The sequence below is a fragment of the Artemia sp. Qi Xiang Cuo genome, chromosome 11 (genome assembly GCF_049724085.1).
Source record: "Artemia sp. Qi Xiang Cuo chromosome 11, ASM4972408v1, whole genome shotgun sequence".
Lineage (NCBI taxonomy): Eukaryota > Metazoa > Arthropoda > Branchiopoda > Anostraca > Artemiidae > Artemia > Artemia sp. Qi Xiang Cuo.
In genome coordinates this window covers 9,374,423-9,396,936 of record NC_142804.1, presented here as the reverse complement: position 1 = coordinate 9,396,936, position 22,514 = coordinate 9,374,423, and the positions used below count along the sequence as shown (strand labels likewise).

General features: G+C 34.9%; 1 protein-coding gene across 1 annotated transcript in view; it reads right to left on the bottom strand.

The window, feature by feature from the left end:
• The window catches only part of LOC148946606 (dedicator of cytokinesis protein 3-like), a 218,343-nt gene that overhangs the window by 165,943 nt on the left and 29,886 nt on the right, over window positions 1–22,514 (bottom strand). The window contains exons 4-5 of the mRNA XM_089096363.1: window positions 21,304–21,347; window positions 9,486–9,579 (exon numbers count right to left, since the gene is read on the bottom strand). Coding sequence (XP_088952489.1) covers window positions 9,486–9,579; window positions 21,304–21,347 — 138 coding nt within the window. The remainder of the gene's footprint in view (window positions 1–9,485; window positions 9,580–21,303; window positions 21,348–22,514) is intronic.

Below are 22,514 nucleotides of genomic sequence, written 5' to 3'. Positions count from 1 at the left end.
GAATTTGTATCTATAAAATCAGACAATAACTGGTTTATTGCGTTTTGTATACGGAGATAATTAGCTTCGGCTCAGTGGAAAACTACATTGAAGCATATTTTAATAAATATTTAGTAGGTATTTTGGTTAGGTTAGTTTATATTTTGCATGCGGCACCGCTATGCTTACCCCCTCCCCCTAATGCGCAAACATACAGCCCAAATTATATATCCTATCTATCTCCCAAGTGTCTCAGCTGTTTCAACCCCGTACCTGTAGATCCAAATTCTCGAGTGTGTACTGGCTAACAGATAAGTACCCTTAAAAGTTCCAACTTGAAAGAATAAAGAGACACATATCTTGGCTTGGTTTCAATTTGAAATAAAAGTATTTCATCGGGTAGTCCACGCGGAATAAATTGACTGTTTGATAGATTTCTTGGTAGTCCCCTGCTTAGTTTTTGATTTTTTGATTTTTTTTTTCTTTTTTTATGTGGATCATTGTATTTTATGATGTTTTTCTTATTTATTTTTTGTATTTTTTTTCTCTTGTGTTGAGTATCTTAAAGGTTTGAATGTATAATGTTGAAAAAGCTCTTTATGCATTTGTTTCATTTCTATTTCTCACCTGTTTTTTTCCCTGGCCATAAAGCCTTACGGGGGAGTTTATATTGAAGTGTATTTTGTTGAGTTTATTGACTGAATTAATTGATTGATTGATCCCTCGGGTGATGATCAAAAACATTTTGATGCTTCACAACTTCAGGTGAAGTTTTTGTATTTTTTGGAGATTCCTCAGCAACTGATTTTATAGCAGTAAGCGACTGTTTCCAGATACTAATTGGCTGGAAGTTACCGATGCTACCAATTTCATTAAGTAGGATGGTTGCGGTGGTATATACAACATAGAGAAGAGCAAACCTCGGCCCATAGTAACCGAAGATAGAAAAACGTGTTTTCAAAGAAGCTGCTTAGCGTGAAAAATTTTAAATGGATTTTAAAATGATAGCTATTAATGAGGTTCAACTAAGGTAAATTCGAAATTATGATTTTTCCGAATTCGAAAAAAGATCTTCAAACCCTTTGAAAATGGTGGCAATTAGAAATAAAAAGTGCACCATCGGAACCGTCATGACCAAAAACTTTAACTGAAGGCCATGGTTTGTACCTGTAGCTGTCTATAGTAACTAAAAAAAACTTGTTTTCAAATGAATTCTTTTCTGTGAAAAATTATTAACTAACACTGATTTGAAAATAATAATTATTATTCAGACTCAGCTTAATAGTAGTTCGTAACTACAACAACAATATTTGGAAATTTCAGAAAAGAACCCTAAAATCTGTTGAAAACGGTGACAAATCGAAATAAAAAGTGCACGATTGGATTAGCCAAGAATTATAGCCAGACCTTTAGAACCCTTATCTTGAAAACCAGAGAAAGTTGCAGTTTATACTGGTTCAAGTTTAATCAATCATTCTATTATTCACACATACATGTATATATTTGACATAGGCCCAAGGGGAGACAAGCTCGAAAAACTAGGCCTAGACAAAGATAAAATAACAAATAACACTATAATACAAAGATAATTACGACGGGAAAGATATAATAATACAACAATAATATGAAAGTAGCAGCTAGCCCAGGATCCAAATATAAATATAAATATATAAAAAAAATATTATTAAATATAAATTAATACTAAAAGATAGCCGAGAGGCCCACATTCACCTAGAACAACAATCCAAACAAATAACTTAGTCATATTAAAAAGATGCTTAATTACAAGTAACCCTGAAGTAAATGAAATTTAAGATTCCTTTTTATTAAATGGATAGAAGAAAATTTATCAATGAAATTCTTGTGAGCATCCCGGCACCGGGCTATTGACACGAACGGGGCGAATTTAGATCTCTCAGTACCATACTTGTCAATGTAGATACTCTTTTTTTTTTGTCGCGTGTTATAACTACGTAAATCTTGTGATTGGGAGAACAAATTTTGATTGAGGTAATATGGCGGTAATTTCTTAATGTCATAATTAAATTTGAAAATAAACGCTCTAAAAGTAAATTGTTGAGAAACTGAAAGTATATCTAGATAAGTATATAAAGATGCTGTAGAAGACTTATTTGGAAGGGCAATAGGCGATGAAATAAAAAGTTTCAGGATTCTTAGTGCTTTATTTTGTAAAATCTGTAATGGTTTAAGTGTTCTCTAGTATCTGTAAGTGTTCTCTAGTATATTCTCTAGTTCTCGTTGTAAGTAATGCTCTGGGGGCATATATCGTTCTTATGGAAGGGATGCTCGTATGAACTTCAGAGAGGGCTCATTTTTATGGAAATTGAAAGTTCTCGTTCACTTTTTAAGAGTCAAAAGAGATCGGAGGGCAACAAGCCCCCCTCCCTCCACGCCCTATTTCCCTCAAACCCATCCAATAAGAACTATGAGATAGCCATTTTTTTCAAAATGGTTCAAAGATTATATGACGAAAACTCCGGGGTCGACACAATCCTTCAGCGCCTGGGGTAGGCATTGTAAACAATGCCTGGGGGCACATATAGCTGTTATGGAAGGGATGCTGGTATAAACTTCAGAGAGGGCTCATCTGATTGAAAATTGAAAGTTCTAATTCAGTTTTTAAGAGTCAAAAGAGGTCAGAGGGCAACTACCCCCCCCCCCCCCGCCGTTTTTCCCACAAATGCATCCGATAAAAATTTTGAGATAGTTATTTTGTTAAAAATAGTTCAAATGTCACATAAAAAAACTCCGGGGTCGACATAACCCCCCAGGGCCCTGGGGCAGGCGTTGTAAGTTATGCCCTGAGGGCATATATGGTTCTTATGGAAGGGATGCTTGTATAAACTTCAGAGTGGCTTATTTGATTGGAAATTGAAAATTCTAGTTCACTTTTAAAAAGTCAAAAGATATCAGAGGGCAACTAGATTCCCCCTCCACACCCTTCTTTCATCAAACCCATCTGAAAATAACTTTGAGATAGCCTTTAAAAAAAAAATAGTTCAAAGATCATATAACGAAAACTCCGGGGTCGACACAACCCCCAGGGGCCCGAGGGCAGGCGTTGTAAGTCATGCCCTGGGAGAATATATGGTTCTCATGGAAGGGATGCACGTAAAAACTTCAGAGGGAGTTTATTTGATTGTAAATTGAAAGTTTTGGTTCAGGTTTTGAGTCAAAAGAGATTGGAGGGCCACTAGCCCCCCCCACGCCCTTTTCTAAACCCATCTGAAGAAAATTTTGATATAGTCATTTTTAAAAATAGTTCAAAGGTAAGATAACAAAAACTCCGGTATCGACACAACACCCCAGGGCCCGGGGGGCAGGCATTTTAAATTATGTCCTGGGGCCGTATATGGTTCTTATGAAAGGGATGCTCGTATAAACTTAAGAAAGGGCTAATTTGATTGGAAATTGAAAGTTCTAGTTCACTTTCTCCGAGTCAAAAGAGATCGGAGGGCAATTAACCCTTCCCTCCCCTCCCCGCTATTTTCTTCCCCAAACCCATCTAATAAAAATTTTGAGGTGACTATTTTGTTAAAAATAATTCAAACATCAGATATTAAAACTCCGAGGTCGACACAGCCCCCTAGGGGCCGGGGACAGGCGTTGTAAGTTAAGCCCTAGGGGTATATATTATGATTCTTATAGAATGGATGCTCGTATAAACTTCAGAGAGGGCTCATTTGATTGAAAATGGAAATTTCTAGTTCACTTTTAAGGAGTCAAAAGAGATCGAAGGGCAATTAGCCCTCCACCACGCCCTTCTTCCCCAAACCTATCCGATAAAAATTTTGACATAGCCATTTTGTTAAAAATAGTTTAAACATCAGATAATAAAACTGCGAGGTTGACACAAACCCATTTCTTTACTTTGATATTGTTACTTTGATACCAGTTTTGATACTTTGATGAACATTTGATTTTTAAAACAAAAATTTTGTTTTGAAATAAGGAAATTTAAAAACTTGAAACTTTTTGCAATCAAAACCGAACAAAAATTAATTAAAAAAAAACTTCCGAAAATGATTTTTTTCAATGAAAAGTAATAAGGCCATAAAGGCCTTAAGGCCATAAAGGCCATTAAAGAAAATGAAATAAAGGCCATTTTAAACTTAACATCAGCAGATACAAATGCCTGTTAAAATTCAAACTGAAAATTACCCGAAATTACTATTAAAGAATAAATGAAACCCTAAACAAACAGAAATTAAATAAACAATCATAGCAAAAAAACATACAACAAGTAACAATGTAAATAAATAAATAGATCTTAAAGCGAGTAATGCTTAAATTGAATATGCAAATCAAGCTTAAAACGAATAAAAATATTTTGCTATTAAAGTATAAATGAAACTCAAAACGAACAGAAATTGTTGAAAGATCCATCAGTTCAAAATTAATTTAACTGTAATTTTATTTTCCTTTTCAATGCTGTAAGAACTGGACAATAAAATATTTCTAGGATAGCCTAATCTTTTTTCAGGGAGGTAGAAATGCTACGGAAGGCCTTTGGTTTTTACAGTTAAGGAAGGGGGCAGTATCCAAACTCTTGTTTGTAGGGAAACTATATTCGTCTTGAACAATTTTAGAAAGAACTAATAAATTAAACTGAATATTTGACTACAATCATATCAATTACTGAAAGCTCATCAGATCAAAATGTTACTGTAATTTTGATGTTTATTTTCAATATTGAGAACAAAAGAAAATATTTTTAGTAAAATCCGTTTTCAGAAACTTGGGTCAAATCAAGATGATAAATTTAAGAAAAGATACTAATATAAAAGAGTAAATGACAAACCAGCCAAGCATAAATTTAAATAAATAATCAATTTAAATAAATAATCAAATCAAATGCACACGTAAATTACCAAAACTAACAGTGCGAACACCTCCATCTTAAACCTTAAGCCAATTTGTCCTCTGTACTTTCCTAAAAACAATCTTTATGTCTACCTCTGTGCTTGATGGAATGTAAGGCTCTTTTGAAATAAAATTTTATCTCCCACGTCTTTTCTTTTTTGAAAATAAAATTAGAAAATAAAATTATTTATTCTTTGAAATAAAATTTCATCCCCACGTCCTTCCTTTGCAATAGTTGTAGCTTGAAAGACAATCGGCGTAAGAGTGAATACCTCCTGATAAAAATGAGAATTGCTTGAATTTCCAGTGTCTTTTCTTCATTTGAAAAATATGGATTTTTACCTGACCTTCTCACCCCAATGTGAGGATTTTTAAATGCATGAAAGGGGCATCTCAATAATGAATTGCCATTGAGTTGATATATTGTCAAAAAGGTTTCTGCATATATAAAATGATAACAGTGATATTGGATTGTTGTATAGGGGTTTCATTTTTAAATGGGATTTAGCCAATGATGGTAATTCCTCTGCTTGGCTAACCTGCTCATGATGTGAATTTCAAACTCATTTATAAGTACACAACACTTCCAGAGGGATTGATGATGAAATTATATTTCGGATTGAGGAGGCCAAGGGCGCATCCACTTCCAGAAATCCTGTACATCAAGTGGCGCGTGCCAAGCGTGGCGGTGGAGCTGGGCGGCACACGCGGCATTCTCGAGATGTACGCCAGGCGGCATTCCCGCAGAGGAGGACAGGGGGAGAGGAGGTTCGAAAAAGACATCGGATTTCAAGGCAGCCAGGCTCTGTCTCCCCTTCTGAGTACGTAGGCTTAGTTATTAATGCTCTGTTTGTGCAACGACAACTTCGTTGCTGTGAAGAAAATAAAGGAATTAGACCCAGTTTTCGTCATCAAAGTCGCCAATCCAATTCAAGAAAACAGTGGCGATGAATGTTATTTAACGCAGCCATGTTTAAAATATGGCCCCCGAACCGCATACACTGAGCTCATGTGGCCTTCAATTCAATATCAGGCAAGTTTGTCTTTGTTTTTAACATCTAATAATCTTTAACCTCGGGAGGCTTTTAAGACTGTACCTCTCTGTAACATAGGTTAATTATCCCCTTGCCCATAAAACAAACTAACATAGAAACCATACAATTAATAGATAGCCTATACCATTAAAAAGTAGAAACATAAAATAAACACCATTAACTGAGCCTTTGCGTTGGCTACCTGAAGGAAGCTCAACTACCACGTTTTCGTCAGTGTTGCCACATTTATCCGTGAAGATAAATAAAAAAAACTAAGTAATTATTTGACAAAGCTTTTCTCCCGTAAAAATTCAAACAATAACACCATGTTGATTCTCAGAGACAGCTACATCTTCCAAGGAAAGCTACATCTTCTTAAGCTGTTTGGTGCCGCATGCATTTAGCTTAGTGTTTGCTGACTTTCCTGACTTTCACCCACATTTCTTTTTTTTTAAACTTAGCATCCGCTACTATCGAAAACTAGATAACTACACGAGGCCTTATTTATGAAAAATCGAGTTCCCAGTTTTGCCTAATTTTTAAAGACATATGTTTGTGCAGGTTTGCTCTTGTCCAATTCAAAAAATAATATTTCATTTTCACTGTCCTTGGTATATTAATATTCAACATTAGCTTTTTCATAGCCCTGTATTTGCCTGATATATTGACAGAATTGCCATATGACTGGCCTCAACATTTGGGCCTACTAATATTTATTTTGCACTCAATTCTAAGGTAGTTGTGCACCATTTTCCCCTCCTGTGGCAACCCATTCCCATAAAAGTCATAGAGCGTCCAATTAGAAGCTCGTCATGTGACGAGACATAACAGTGACAATAACGTCATGTGATAATAACAGTGAGATGAGCAATGAAGGGGCATTGAGGAATAGCTGATGTAACTTATGCAGAAAGTCTGCACTGCGTTTCAACCTAACAGGTAGGGCCATATCCAAAGGGGAGGGGGGTAACCGGTTTTGAGCCTCTCCCTCATAATTTTGTTCGACTTGTAAAAACGAAACAAAAACACATATAAACGAATTTTTGACGCGTTTTTTAAAAGTTTATTTTGTACTATCTCCCCTCACAACAAATCCCCCCAACACAAATCCTGGATACGCCCTTGCTAACATGGATCTAGGAACTTTTTCCTGCGAGTCTAAACAGAGCAATAAGCTGAAAAAGTAACAGTAGGGACCAAATACAAAAGAATTTGCATAATAGTTCAAATATTTACAAAACTCTTTGTCTTTTGAGAACGACAACAAGCCGGAAAACTGTTCTCTAAACTTCCGTAGCATTTTAAAGGACTTCCGCCTTCTTTTTTTTAGTTTCATACGTCAAACAAGTAACTTCCCGAAAAAGTGTATATCGTCTAGGGCGTTTCCTACTTTAAGAAACAGCAAAGCAATCTTTTTGTTTAAAACTTTGACTACACGTGCTGCAGTTCTTTTTTTTTTTTTTTTTTTGCCTTTTATTGATCTTTTTTATTGGTATTTTGTATACCATTACCAAATATTTATTATTATTGGTATGCCAGCTCTAAATTATTCATATTATGTTAAGAATTTTTTATTTTGAAATGTCTTCTATTTTGCTGAGCAACAAAAATATTCTTTCGCCACTGACTGGCAAAGGAATTATCTCTGGAAATACATCTCTAAGTATTTAAAAAGATTTCATCGATTCTAATTCAATTTCTGAAGAGGGTAAAATAATTGAATTATGACCCACTAACGACTCAAATTTTATTAGAAACTTCCCAATGACAGTATTAGTCTATGTCAGGTCAAGAATATAGGTAACTTATAAGAGTGGAAACTTGGGCTAGTGTCGGCAAGGGTGGAGGGAAGAGATTTAAATTTGGTACTATCCCATTATCCGGGCATCTCTTAAAAGTCAAGTTTGGCTAATGCTAATGAAATAAAATAAAATAGGATGAATTTATAATAGTTTAAAAACAAATTTGGGCTATATATTTGCACATTAGGGGTGGGTGGGATTTGGGGGGGGGGGGGGTAAAGCATTGCATATATTAAATACGTAATCTAACCTAACCTAGGTACCTCCCCCCTCTAAACCCCAAAAACCCACAGCTTAATACCGTATACGCAATGAAAACCTTGCTATCATTGCCTGCTCTATAACAGTTAAGACGTCAAAAACGGGTTTTATCATTGCCTAGTCTATAGTGATTAACCCGAGAGGCCCGGGTGATGGGACAGTACCTTAAATCCCCTAAGTTACTGCATATTATGTCTCTCCGGTTTTTCATCTCTGTCATTTGGACTGTGCCTTCTGCTTCTCAATTTGATCGTCCTGCTCTCCTTTGCCTCATCCTTTTATATAATTATTTAGTTTTATACATCAAATTACCATTAAAAATTACCAAAAAATTTCAATAACCTTAAAATGTATCCCTTCCAGGGTTAAAACCCTCACGACACGCGCTTCATTTCTTTTTTTTCTTTCAATTTATGTCATTTGAACTGTGCCTTTTGTTTCTCATTTTGGTTTTTACCCTCTCCTTTACTCTCCCCCTTTATATATTTCTCTCAGTGTTGAAGTTTTGTTGCCCTCTCCCGTCGCAAGCTAGCTTCTGGAATTGTAACTTTTCTCGTCAAAATTAGTACGCATTATAATTAACAGTTCATTAGAATTAGTATAATATAAATTAGCATTAGTATTTATTAGTATCTAAATTAGTATTATTAGTACCTATTTCACTGCTCCTCTCTGGATCTTTCTGTTTGTTATCTATTGGTCCATAGTATTACACCACTACAGGTTCAATTTAACTGCCATTGTCACCAAGCGTTGCATTGCATAAAAGCTATTACTCTGTTTATTCATTCGTTTTTCTTCAAAGTCTAGGTGGGTCAAAAAACCTACAAGGCACACGTCTTCTCCCCCTCCTCCAATTAACACCATTGAGCCTTAATAACATTTTTGGCACAATTTTTAAAATCCATAATAATTATACTTTCTTTAAAGTAAAAATAGGATGTAAAGTGAAAATAATTTAGCATAAATAAACACTTAGTACAAGGATCAAATTAGCCATAACCTTACAACTATGAAATAAATTCTGCATTTGAAGTCCTTGAGAAACAGTCCTCAGCCTAACCCACGAGAAATTCCTACATAATTTTTTAGACTCTTTCCATTCATAAATAAGATAATAAATATATAATAACAAGTAGAAGCTAAATCAATTTTACGTGTTTCAATAGTTCATTTTATTTACAATTAAAATATATCTATATTTATAGATGTACTTGGATGTCTAGATATTGTTTGGAATTCCTAGATGTTTGAATCCCCCATGCCCTCTCGCCCTATGAATAAAACTTCAGCTAATGCAACGTACCTGGTCTTAATAAGATAAATAACCAAAGAACATATAACTTCACGTTTAAATCTCTTTAAAAAAACGCTATTTAACTCATGAAAAATACCATGACATAAGTCGAAATGGGCATGTAATCTATCAACGTTTCTTTTTTAACGCTTAAGAGACGATGAAGATAATTAGAGATCTAAGTACGTGAACAATAGCAAATAATAGTGGATTCAACGCCGGACTTACCATAAAAAGCCGTTTCCATATATCACCCCATTCGCGTAACACAGAGGTCATTTCTGTCGCTAAGGGGTCGGCCTCTTGAAGATTCACACGCTCCCTATAAGGACAAATCTCATTATCATAAACCTAATTTACATTACAAATCAAAATAATAAAACGTCCACTCCTTTGCAAGAGGCACAAACATGCGAAAAAAAGCGCTACAAGCATAGACCAGCAAGGGGTTATCCACTTGTCAGTTTTGTATACACGAGAAGGAAGGAGACTGGACTAAAGACAACTCTCGTAGATGAGATCAGGGTTGCCAAATGGACACATGGTACTTTTGCATTATATGGTACACATTCGAGAATTTGGATCTACACATCAGACAATAACCGGTTTATACCTGTCAGTGTTTGAAGAAAATTAGTTTAGATTCAGTTGAAATCGAATTTGTAGGTATATTTTTATTAGATATTTAATATATACAGATGATATTTGGGTTAGGTATTTAATATGATGCGTTCTGTGCGGCCCCCTACCATAATTTTGTGTTGTAGTTTTCATAGTTTTGTTACTAAAGTACTGTATTTTGATCATATTTTTTATATTTCATTATGGCTAACCTAACTTCACTTTTCGAATGTTTGCTATATAATACACAAGACCCGGACACATTCCCATGTGCCGGGACATAGTGACATAGAAGGGCAAAAAGTGACACATTTTAGAAATTGGGGACATAAAAGGGCAAAAAAGTGACACATTTTGTTAATTCATGACATAAAACGAAACATTTCCCAACTGGTTATATATTTCGGTAAAAAATAAATGTTACTTTTCGTCAACATAGTGATTTTTTGGGTACTCTTTTTTTTGTTGAGGATCCAGAGATGTCGTAACTAAAGCATTTTATTCAAAGTAAGGGATTTAGTCGTTTATTTATTTTGTGCTTTCAAAATAAGTCATTTGGTTCGACTGGAGTTTTTTTTTCGTTTTCATATATTTGATGTTAACTGCCGCTTTGAAATAGATTACCAACCGTCTTTTGGTCAATAATACAACTTGTAAAAAATAACCCCAAGCTTTTGAGATTTCAAGACGGACACATTTTAGCTAAATATGACACATTTTTGGATGCTCAGAGGACACATTCATCGACCAAAAAGTTGGCAACCCTGGACGAGATTAGTCAGTGGCACTTGTGGATAACTTTGGTTAAGTTGCCTCGTTTACTGTCAATAATTGAAGTGTCTTAAATTATTCACAGGAAACAAAAAAAGTAAGATCCTTTTCCATTAAGCAAGGGCGGATCTAGAGAAAAATCTTGGGGTTGGACAATGTAACAAGGGCGTCAATAATTGAGCGAATTGACAAATTTATTTAAAAAAAGAGTAAGAGTAGAAAAAAGAAATCTTCTTTTTTTATTGAGAAAAATAAAAAATCTTGGCCCCCCATCACCTGGATCCGCCAGTGCCATTAAGCACAAATAAGACATTGAGTTTTTACATGACACTTGAGGAGAAAATAAGATTTTCTCCTGGGCTACCTAAGACCCCAGTAATTTAATTTCCGTAGGGTTTTGCAAAAAAGGACCTGAGTCCACTTTTCCTATTTTTTTACAGGAGAGCAAAATGGAAATAAAAACACACAATAAAAAATCTTTCTCCACAATTCAGAAGTTAAGAATCTTGAAACTTTAAAGGCTAATTTCTAGTTAAATTTTCGATCGGAATCCGTTCAAAATGTCAAAATTGCTGATTTGTTTGTTACTTAGAAGATAAAGGATTTATACCCCTTTGGAACAGTTTATAACTCGGTCAGAATTAAAGATTAGCCCATTTGAACACACTCATCGACAGATCTCTTCAAGCTCTTTCGAACAATCTGCTTATTTCATTCTCAGAAAAAAAGTGGACTTGACCTTTTTTGCAAAATGCCACGGATTGTTTCTTGAAAAGTAGGATTTTTTCCCAAAAAACGACGCAGTAACGTTACTTCTGTCTTGGCCTTCAAATAAAACACAATATTCGAAGATTTATGCATAAATTTATCTATATTCATATGAATCAAGGTACTTGAATGATAAACGCCCTACCGCTCAAGTTGTTCATTCATTGAGGCATTATAGAACCGTTTTTTTTTTTTGTTGGTTTCTTTCAGCTTAGCCTTATACAAGACAAAGAGAAGTGACTGAATAGATGGAAAATATATAATTTGGGTTATATATTTGCAAATTAGGGGGCACATTGGGGTAAAGTATTTGGACAGTGTGAAGTTAGAAAGAAACAATTCGTACTACATAATATGCAGAATAATTATACCTAACACATTAGGTATGCAGACCCAATATACTTTGACCCCCCTTTAATGTGCAAATATATAGCCCAAATTTGTTCTAAAGTATTATATTTGTATCTTACTTTGGTATATTTCATTAGGATTTAGTGTGAGAAAAACATTAGAAAAATATTAGGTAGGGCGTATATCATACAAGTACCTGAATCAAAAGTGGAAGTTATGAAAAAATTATGAGGGGAACGAAAAGAGGAATGAACAGACACTAAGCTAAAACATGGCCAGCGAAATGTATGTAAAAAACGTTTTTACATACACCGTATTATACACAGCGCAAATTGCATATGTTGGCGCAATGTATTATTTACTTTCTGGTTTTGGCCAGGGCACTTCGTATCGAAGGAATTTTCGTAGAAACTTCGAAAAGGGCTCATTCGATTGGAAATTCGAATCGCTAGTGCCCTTTTTAATAGTCGAAAGTGATTGGAAGGCAACTAACACCCCTTCCACGCCCACCATTTCCCCCAAGACATCCAATCAAAATTATGTGATAGCCATTTTCTTCAGCTTAGTTGATTTCTAGATAGAAATTATGGCTTTGAGGATGAGACTCCCCCCACCGCCCTCAGGGCAAGGTTTGTAAGTTTTACCCTGGGGGCCTATTAGGTTTTTTATATAAATATTTGTCGTATATACTTCAAAAAGGGCTCATTCGATTGGAAATTCAAAGGGCTAGTGCCTTTTTAATACACGAAAGTGATTGCAAGGCAACTAACACCTCTTCCACACCCAACATTTATCCAAACACATCCAATCACAATTTTGAGATACTCATTTTGTTCAAAGTAGTTGAAAGGTCCCGTAATTATATCTTTGAAGATGACACTCCCCCCATAGCCCTAAGGTTAAGGGCTGTAGGTTAGTCCCTGGGGGCGTATAAGGTTTTTATAGAACGCGTTGTCGTAGAAACATAAAAAATTGCTCATTCAATTGGAAATTCAAAGGGCTAATGCCCTTTTTAATAGTCAAAAGTGATTGGAGGGCAACCAGCCCCCTCTCACGCCCACCTTTTCCCCAAACACATCCAATCAAAATTTTTAGATAGCCATTTTGTTCGACATAGTTAAAAGTTTTGAAAATTAGGTCTTTGAGGATGATAACCCCCTCAGAGCCCTCAGGGCAAGGTTGTAAGTTATACCCTGGGAGCATATAAGGTTTTTCTTGAAAGCTTTGTCGTAAAAACTTGCTCGTAGAAACACAGCCATTTTGTTCAAAGCAGTTGAAAGGTCCGGAAATGATATCTTTGAGGAGGACACTCCCCCCAGAGTCCTCTGGGCAAGGGTTATGAGTTATGCCCTTTGGGCATAATAGGTTCTAATTGAAAGCTTTGTCGTAGAAACTTGAAAAAGGGCTCATTCGATTGGAAATTCAAAGGGCTAGAGCCCTTCTTAATAATCGAAAATGATTGGAGGGCAACTAACCCCCCTCTCACGCCCACGATTTCCCCAAACACATGCACTCACCGTTTTTAGATTGCCATTTTGTTCAACGCAGTTAAAAGTCTTGGAAATTTGGTCTTTGAGGATGATAACCCCCTCAGACTCCTCAGGGCCAGGGTTTTAAATTATGCCCTGGGGGCATATAAGGTTTTTTTATAGAAAGCTGTGTCGTAGAACCTTCCAAAAGCGCTCATTCGATTGGAAATTCAAAGGGCTAGTTTCATTCTTAATAGTAGAAAGTGATTGGAGGGCAACTAACCCACCTCTCACGCCCACCTTTTCCCCAAACACATCCAATCAAAATTTTAAGATATCCATTTTGTTCAACGTAGTTGAAAGTTCAGAAAATTAGGTCTTTGAGGATGACAACCCCCCCCCCCACACACACATCCCTCAGGGCAAGTTCAAGGACTAGTTCCCTTCTTAATAGTCGAAAGTGATTGGAGGGCAACTAACCCACCTCTCACGCCCATCTTTTTCCCAAACACATCCAATCAGAATTTTGAGATATCCATTTTGTTCAACGTAGTTAAAAAGTTTTGGAAATTATGTGTTTGAGGATGATAACCCCTGACATCCCTCGGGAACGTGTTGTACGTTACGCCCTGTGGGCATATCAGGTTTTTATAGATAGTGATGTTGTAGAAACTTAAAAAATGGCTCATTCAATTGAAAATTTAAAGGACTAGTGCCCTTTTTAATAGTCGAAAGAGATTGAAGGGCAACTAATCCTCTCTCACGCCAACCATTTCCCCAAACACATACAATCAAAATCTTGAGATATCCACTTTATTCAACGTAGTTGAAAGTTCTGGAAACTGGGTCTTTGAGGATGATAACGCCCCCACAGCCCTCAGGATAAGGTTTGTAATTTATGCCCTGGGGGCATGTAAGTTTTTTATAGAAAGCAGTTTTTGTAGAAACTGCAAAAGGAGCTCATTCGATTGAAAATTGAAAGGGCTAGGGCCCTTTTTAATAGTAGAAAGGGAATAGAGGGCAACTAACCTCCCTCTCACGTCCACCATTTCCCTAAACACATCCAATCGAAACTTTGAGATAACCATTTTTTCAACGTAGTTGAAAGTTTTGGAAAGTAGGTTTTTGAAGATGACACCCCCCCCAGAGCCCTCAGGGTAAGGGTTGTAATTTATGCCCTGGGGGCAAATACGTTTTTTTATATAAAAATTGTTGTTGTAGAAACTTCAAAAAGGGCTCATTCGATTGGAAATTGAAAGGGCTAGTACCCTTTTTAATAGTCGAAAATGATTGAAGGGCAACTAGCCCCCCTCTCACTCCCACCGTTTCCCCAAACACATTCAATGAAAATTTTGAGATCGCAGTTTGTTTAACGTAATTTAAAGTTCTGGAAATTAGGTCTTTGAGGATGACAACAACCCCCCTACAACCCTTAGGGCAAGGGTTGTAAATTATGCCCTATGGGCATATAAGGTTTTTATTATAAGGTTTAATATTTGTATGCTATCACTGCTATTACAATTACCACTAGTCCCCGGCGTCGCACCTATAAGATAATACCGATACAATCAATGTTGACCAGAAACAATTATGTTTTGATCAGTCTTCCTCAAATCCTATTTTTATTTACAAGATATTCTACCTAGTCATGAGATAGAAACTTTGCGAGTTGCTGGCTGGACGCTGATCTTCTTCATTATTCATCAAGAGACGTAGAAATCTGGTAAAAACGAAATGGCTGTGGCATTTCAGAACCCTTGCATAATAGTAGAAATATCTAAGAGCAATGTATTCCTAACAGAATTAATTATCAAAATTAGTAGTATTTTTATTCGTCGAGGAGGGCAAATACCCCCCTCACGTCTATCATTTCCCCAAACACTACCAATCAAAATTTTGATATAGCCATTTTGTCCAGCCTATCAGAAAGGTCTGGAAATTACGTCTTTGAGCATAACAGATCCCCCAGCCCTCAGGGCAAGGGTTGCAAGTTATGCCCTTGGGACGTGTAGTATAGAAAGTGTGGTCATATAAACTTCGGAGGGGGCTCATTAGACTTGTAATCAGACGCTCTATTGCTCATTTAAAGAGTCAAAGTGATCTGAGGGCAGCTATCCCCTTCCTCAACACACACATCGTATTGTCCCGAAATGCGTCTAATAGAAATTTTGAGATGGCCATTCTATTCAAAATAGTCTAAATATCATATAACAAGGCTTTTGGGGTTGAAACAAACCCCTGAGATTAGGAGCAAGAGTTGTAAGCTATGCCCAGGGGGTATTTAAGGTTTTATGGAAAAGATGGTTGTTTAACTTCAGAAGAGGCTCAGTCTTTCTCCCTGAAAAAGACTATGTCAATATAAACGAACAGAAAATTAATCAAAACAACTTTTTGCACAAAATGAGTTTTTCAAAAAAAGTAAAGAACTCAATTAAACCAAAATTGAACAAAAATAGAATTAAGTAATCTACCAAGCGTACAACTACTACAAAACAGTGTCAGTGAATAACTGAAATCCAAAACAAACATAAATTAAAATAAGTGAAACTCAAAATGACCATAAATTTATCTGAGTCGTGTGTCTAAATTCTATGTTTTATAAAACCCAAAATGAAAATTATACTTCACGGAAAAAAATTCAAATGAATTTACTAAAAAAAAAATGTGCACTGTCAGTTTAATATACAAATTCTGATGTTTATTCCTTAAATATTAATTAATTTTTGATTTCTTAAAGTTATAAAAGTGAAAACATTTAAAAGAATTTTTTTCAGTAAAGTACAAATTATATTCTGGCTTTTAGAAAGCATAGGGTTTAGAACCCGACTCAAATTAATTACTGCTCGTTTTGAGTATGGCTTATTTTAATGTCCGTGTGTTTTGGGTTTCATTTATTTATTGATACTGATTTGTGGTAGTTGTATGATTGGTAGATTATTTTGTTCTATTTTTGGTTTAATGGAGTTCTTTACTTTTTTTGGTAAAACTTATTTTGTGCAAAAAGTTGTTTTGATTAATATCAAACAACGATAGTTTTTCAGATCGACTTCTTTTCTTTGTACATAGTGTTTTCCAATCCTTTATTTTGCTTTCTTGAAAGATTCGACAGTTTTTCAAAAACATCTTGGATAAACTGCGAAGCAGTAATTTTTGACCGTTTTAAGTTTCAACTTCACTCTTTATTTTCACCAAAAGCTAGTTCGAAGGTAACGTCGGAGATTGTAAAGTCGTGTATACCATGTCATGCACTGAGCAATCCCTAATACTGCTGCATACTAGATATAGTTTATGATACTAGCCATTCAACGAAACGAAATCGGCAGAAAAAAGTCGCATGTTTTGTTGATCCAGTAAGATTATACAAATTTTTTTTCGTGTTATACCTGTCTGAAAAAGAATAAAAATAGAGGATGAAAAATAAGAGGGATAGAGGGTTAAGAATTAAAAAAATAGAGGGTTAATGATAGTTTCTTCGTGTTATACCAGTCTGAAATAGAATAAAAATAGAGCGTTATAAATAATTGAAAGAGCAAAAATTTTGAAAGACGAAGAACATTCAAATTTATTTGAAGGGGGATCACGTAGGATTTTTCAATCAGTATTTTTGGAAATAAACTGGACTCATACCACCCCCCCCTCTTGACTCTCCTACCTCAATGTTTTAGCTGATATGTAGGCGTGCTGCATCTTTTTAAAAGCTGAATTTTACTAAGATTATAGAAACAAAATGTTCCCAGAGGCCCCAATACATAAGAATGCAGGGGGAAGGGACAGAGTTTTTTTTCATTTTTTATGTACTGAAGATACAAAGAAAAAACTTTTTTTTTAAATCTTTGATTTTAAAAAAAGTAAACGCCAAAAAAGGTGTTTTTCAAAATTTAAGAGGAGAATGAAAAATCCAGAGGTAGGAGCTTCCCCCTAATGGCGCCTCTGAATGAGTTATTGACCTCCACAATAGTCCCTCAACACTCCGGCTGTCAACTTCTTAGTAGACCTTAGTACAAAGGCAGGCATATTACCCCTTGTTTAAGCCGGAACCATACAAAGACTTTCAGTATACATATTGGGAACCGAAGTCTTTTCTCAATTTTTAAGCACAATTTGCTATTTTTCAACTATGCAACTTATGAGTGGCCTCACTCCTGAGTCCAGAATGTGGCTATTAATTATATGCAAAACTTCGCTTAGCCTCTGTAAGGTTAATTGGTTATTAACGGCATAACTTTCTACGTTAGGCTGTTTTACATCTGCTGGAGAGAGCTGAAATTACTCCAGAGAACAGAAACCGCCAGAATCAGAGAACAGGGTTAAACGGAAATTGGTAGTTTGAACTTGTTCTTAAATCATGCTGACCATCGATTTATTTTCTTTTTCTTTTTACTATTTTAGTTTTGCTATTAAGTTGTATTCTTATAGTAAGGATTTTCACTCCTAACCATGTCGTATTTTACTATCCCGCCGGGCAATCCGAGGTCGAAACGGGTTCAGTAGCGAGAAATCTTTGTGCTTCCTAACTTGGCAGCAGTGCTTCCATCAAATCAGAATTTTCAGAGAAGTCCCCAGAATTACTCACTTTTCCCCGAATGAAATTTGAGTTCTCTTAATCCCCAATATCTCACCAAAAACAGGAGTTCTTCTCCATATTGTCGAAAAATTTCTGGTTCTTGAACCGGATCCTTTCCCAATTCTTGAAACTATTTCATGTAATTCAGCTTTTTGTTCTAAAAAAAGCCAAACGTATTTTTTTTTAAATAAAGACATTGTGTAAAGCTTTGTTGCTCTCCGCTTGATAAAACCTACCACTAAAAGCACATTGATGAGAACAAGACCTTTGAATTAAGCCTTTAAATGCTCCATTTAAATGAAACTGCATCTCCCTACGACGTTGTAATTGCCTACTAGTTCAGTAGTGTTACTTGGGGGAGGTGATAAGGGGGCCTTTGCCCCCCCCCCTAGATATTTTCCCTCAACCCACTAGATTTAGGAAAATAGTTTACATGGAGTATTTTCATTGAAAAAATCCCTTTTCGGTATTTTCGTTAAATAATTGCCCCTCGCCCAGACACTGAGAAATGTCCTTTTTCGGTATTTTCATTATATAATTACCCCTCGCCCAGACATTGAAAAACGCCCTTTTCGGTATTTTCATTAAATAATTGCCCCTCACCCAGACATTGAAAAAATGCATTCCCCCTCCCCCTAAATTAGAATTTATTCTTGATTCAGAATTGACAGAATATCAAACGTCAAGGCAAGTGAATAATACAAGTTCTGTTACCCTTTTAAAGACTTCCTTATTGCAAAGCAGTCTTACATTTTACAAGACTTGGGAAATGCATCTTTTCATTTTCGCCAATAAATTATTTTATCTCAATTACTACATTTATCTTCGCAAATATATGTAATCTGATCGGATAGACAGTATAAAAAAAAGTTGAAATTTTTCTTTTATTAACTAGAGTGAAAAAAAGGTTTGATCTTCAAAAATAATGTTATGGGTAGTCACAATCGTATCTCGAGTGACGACTTTGAATCCGTATTCCCAGGGTTTGTTGAATCCACCAAAACTGGACTATCGGTGATTGTGCTTTTTGGTTAGAGTTCGTTGACTTTGTTGCCCTTAATGTCACCATTACTTCTGGTTTCGTATTGCATGTGAGATCTATCGAGTACGTTCTTACAAATAAATATCAAGGCGTTGTTTTCGATGTCCATCTGCTGCTCACTTGAAAGATCTTTGCCCTCTTAAGCCAACCGAAATATTTTTCGGTTGATTTTTCAGCCCCCATGCAAACACTGGGGACAACACTTGTAAAGTTTTGCCAAACTGTACCAACTGCGGAACTGACCATGTGTCCTACAGCCTTAGTGTGAAGGGCTAAAGAAAGCTATGTCCAGTGCCTCAAAATAATTCACCCAACGCAGGTAAGCTTTGCGTGTTTGAACATAAACGGGGAATTAAGGAGAAGATCTCTTGTTTGGTGAACTGTTATCTCACGATGTAATTTTTCTGCAAGAACACCTTCTAACCACAGCATAAATATCATACAGTATGGAAAATTCCTATACTGTCCATTAAAGATATTTTGAACACATCAGCGGCACGTCTTTCTTCACGACTCCGCCTTCTGTGCGTGTGTGATGGCAAATTTATAGCGCAGTGCCTTCGAAAGTTGCAGACCTGTTGAAGCTACTTCTGTGAAGCTTTGGGAAACTTCCCAAACCGCGTGCAGTGATGTGTCCAATTTCTGAACCAAATTTTCCATACTATATAATATTTATGCTACGCTTCTGACGAAAGTCAATATCTATAGTCTTAAGCGATCTCCTCCCCATATTTTATTCACCCAACAGGCACGTAAAACAAAAGGCGGTCCATCCAGTGGTTTAGTGATTTTCATCGGTGGGTTGTTAACGCCATCTATGTTACATTCTCATGACAATATTCTTGCGATTCAGTGTGGGAATATTGTCTTTGTAAATTTATTACTTTCCTTGCGACCGCCAAAATATTGCCTTTCTGACTGCATTCGCCAAATGTTGTTCTAAAATCAAATCGTTCTTGGAAAATTTCCGTAGTATTTCCTATTGTTTTATCAAAAGAATGGCAAAGTTTTGTAACCGTTGCTCTGTACTTTAAATAGAAAAATGTTATGTTTATTTGTTATGTTAATATATAACATTTTAATATATAATTATATATAAAATTTCATTTGTTATATTTGTTATGTTATGACAACAAACAATAACAAATAAATCATCTTGACGTAAACAAACCACATAATTTTTAATAAGTAAAACACAAGATTACAATACAAATGTGAGAGAAGAAAATGTTCTGACACAAGATGGTAAATTAAAAAAAATGGCCATGAACTATTGTTTTGGATGGAACAAACCCTTAAATACAGCTGTTCTTAAAACAGAAACTTTAAAACTAATAGTGAGCATTACTGTAACAGAAACTTTAAAAACGAATACAATATTACTGTGGATTAGCAGTATTCACATTAGTGTAATAGTATGGATTAGTAATGTGTTTGTATCTATTAGGGTAAAACATATAATGCACGTTTGAGAAAAGAATGCATCCAGTAATCGATAACAGCTGTTATGCATTTAATATAGCGAAAAAAAGTCTGTAGTACAGTAGAAATACCCATTGAGTAAAACTACTGCAAGACATAATTCTAATCTTACACATAAAACCTTACACATATGTAAGTAAACACCAAAAATCCTTAAATTTACTATACAGATCCTTACTGGCAATTCGTAAAAAAATCGTTACGAATGTAACTAGTGTAGTAAGAAATTCGTAAAACGAATGAAACTTAGCATGAACTGCTGATCGTTGTAAAAGCGGAAATTCTGCATAATATTCTTCTAAAAACTACTGATTTTCATATATAGCTGAATAAAGTGATAAAAAAAGCTGATTTGGCTCAGAAAATTTTTTAAAATTGGTCAATCAGGTAAAAAATAGGGTAATTAGCTCAATATAAATTAGCGGAAATCATAGCGAAATTGTAAATTAGTGGAAATCATGCAAAATATAACGAATCAAATATGATATAATAATTTAAAGCATTATTATTATATACTGTTTATATATATATATATATATATATATATATATATATATATATATATATATATATATATATATATATATATATATATATATATATATATATATATATATATATATATACATATATATATATATATATATATATATATATATATATACATATATATATATATATATATATATATATATATATATATATATATATATATATATATATATATATATGTATTAATATTATTCTAAATATGCAATAATACAAATATAAATACAACAAATCAAACCATATAAGTCAACCCAATTCGTGCAAAAATTGTCGCCATTTGAGATAGTGTAACTGACAAGAACCTAGCAATCCTGCCTCCGAGTTACAGCCCGTACCTAATCACTCAAGGAAGAGCAGAAAGCATAACAGCTGGAACTAGAGGAGAAAAAAAAAACAACAAAAGAAGATAAAAAGAAGAAGGCAACTCACTTGATATTCTTCAACAAAATCACGAACTTATTTGGGAAAATCCCCTAAAAGATAAACAAAGATCTTTAATGAGTTTTTTCGAAGCACAAACAGCACAAAAACAGCACAAAAAAAATTAGGGAGAAAGTATTTAATCTGCACAATCAGAAAAATTGAGTTGTTAGCACAATCTTTGCTCCCCAGGAAACATCAAATATCATAACGTTATTATTCACGTTTAACCTCTTCTCTGTAAACAGAATACAAACTCTTTGATCTTGCTTATGATACACGTCATGGATGTAAAAAAGGGTCTTTACATCAAGATTACATCCAGAATTTTTGTTCAGGTGAGGAATATCAAAAGAATAGGGTTTCAGGAGAGGGAGAATACTTAAAAAAAAGAAGGTTTTTTGGACTTTGTCCAACTGTCTCAAATAACAGCATTATTACCTGCATTTTTAAGACCGATTTACGAGTCAAATAAATATTGCATGGGAGGGGGAAAAGAGGCCAAACCCACTATCGTCTCTCCCTGGACTCGGCCCCTTTTCCATACATGAGATGTTTCTCTTTTGTCTAAGTGTTTGGGTTTTCACCGAGATCTTCATTTTTGCTTCCTTTTTTTTTACTTTCTTTAAACTTTTTTTTTTAAATATATGTTAGCATTTATGCATATAAGGGGGCAGGGCAATCTTATTCCTGAATTATCGGAAGGACCCCCCCCCCTCTCAGATAATTTTTTTATAAAGTCTAGAATCAATATCATCCGAATATATATTTTTCTGATATCACATGGAAGTAAAATAATTTATGTATAACTAAAACCTTTTTCCATTGAGAGGAGTCCCTTGGTAGGACCAAAGAACACGTCTTTCTAAGTATTTCATATTATTATTTTGACGCTGTCTTATTCGAAGAAAGTTAACATTTATTTAGCTGTAGTTTAAGAATGATTCTCTCTTTTGTTATTTTCTAGTACAAAAAATTCGGCCTTTATCTGCTGAATAATCTTAAATTTGAAAAATAATATGTATAAAAAAACTGATTGACTTTTTGAATTATTCTTATTCTATGCCTATCTACATTAGTTCAGCGCTAGGATGGATGATGGACTATCTATCAACAAGTGAAATGAATAGTTTTTATACGATTCTGAAAAAGCTATGCCAGCTTTGCCTATTACAGAGATCATCTGCCTTGGTTTTACTCTGTTTAGCCATGGCTCTTAA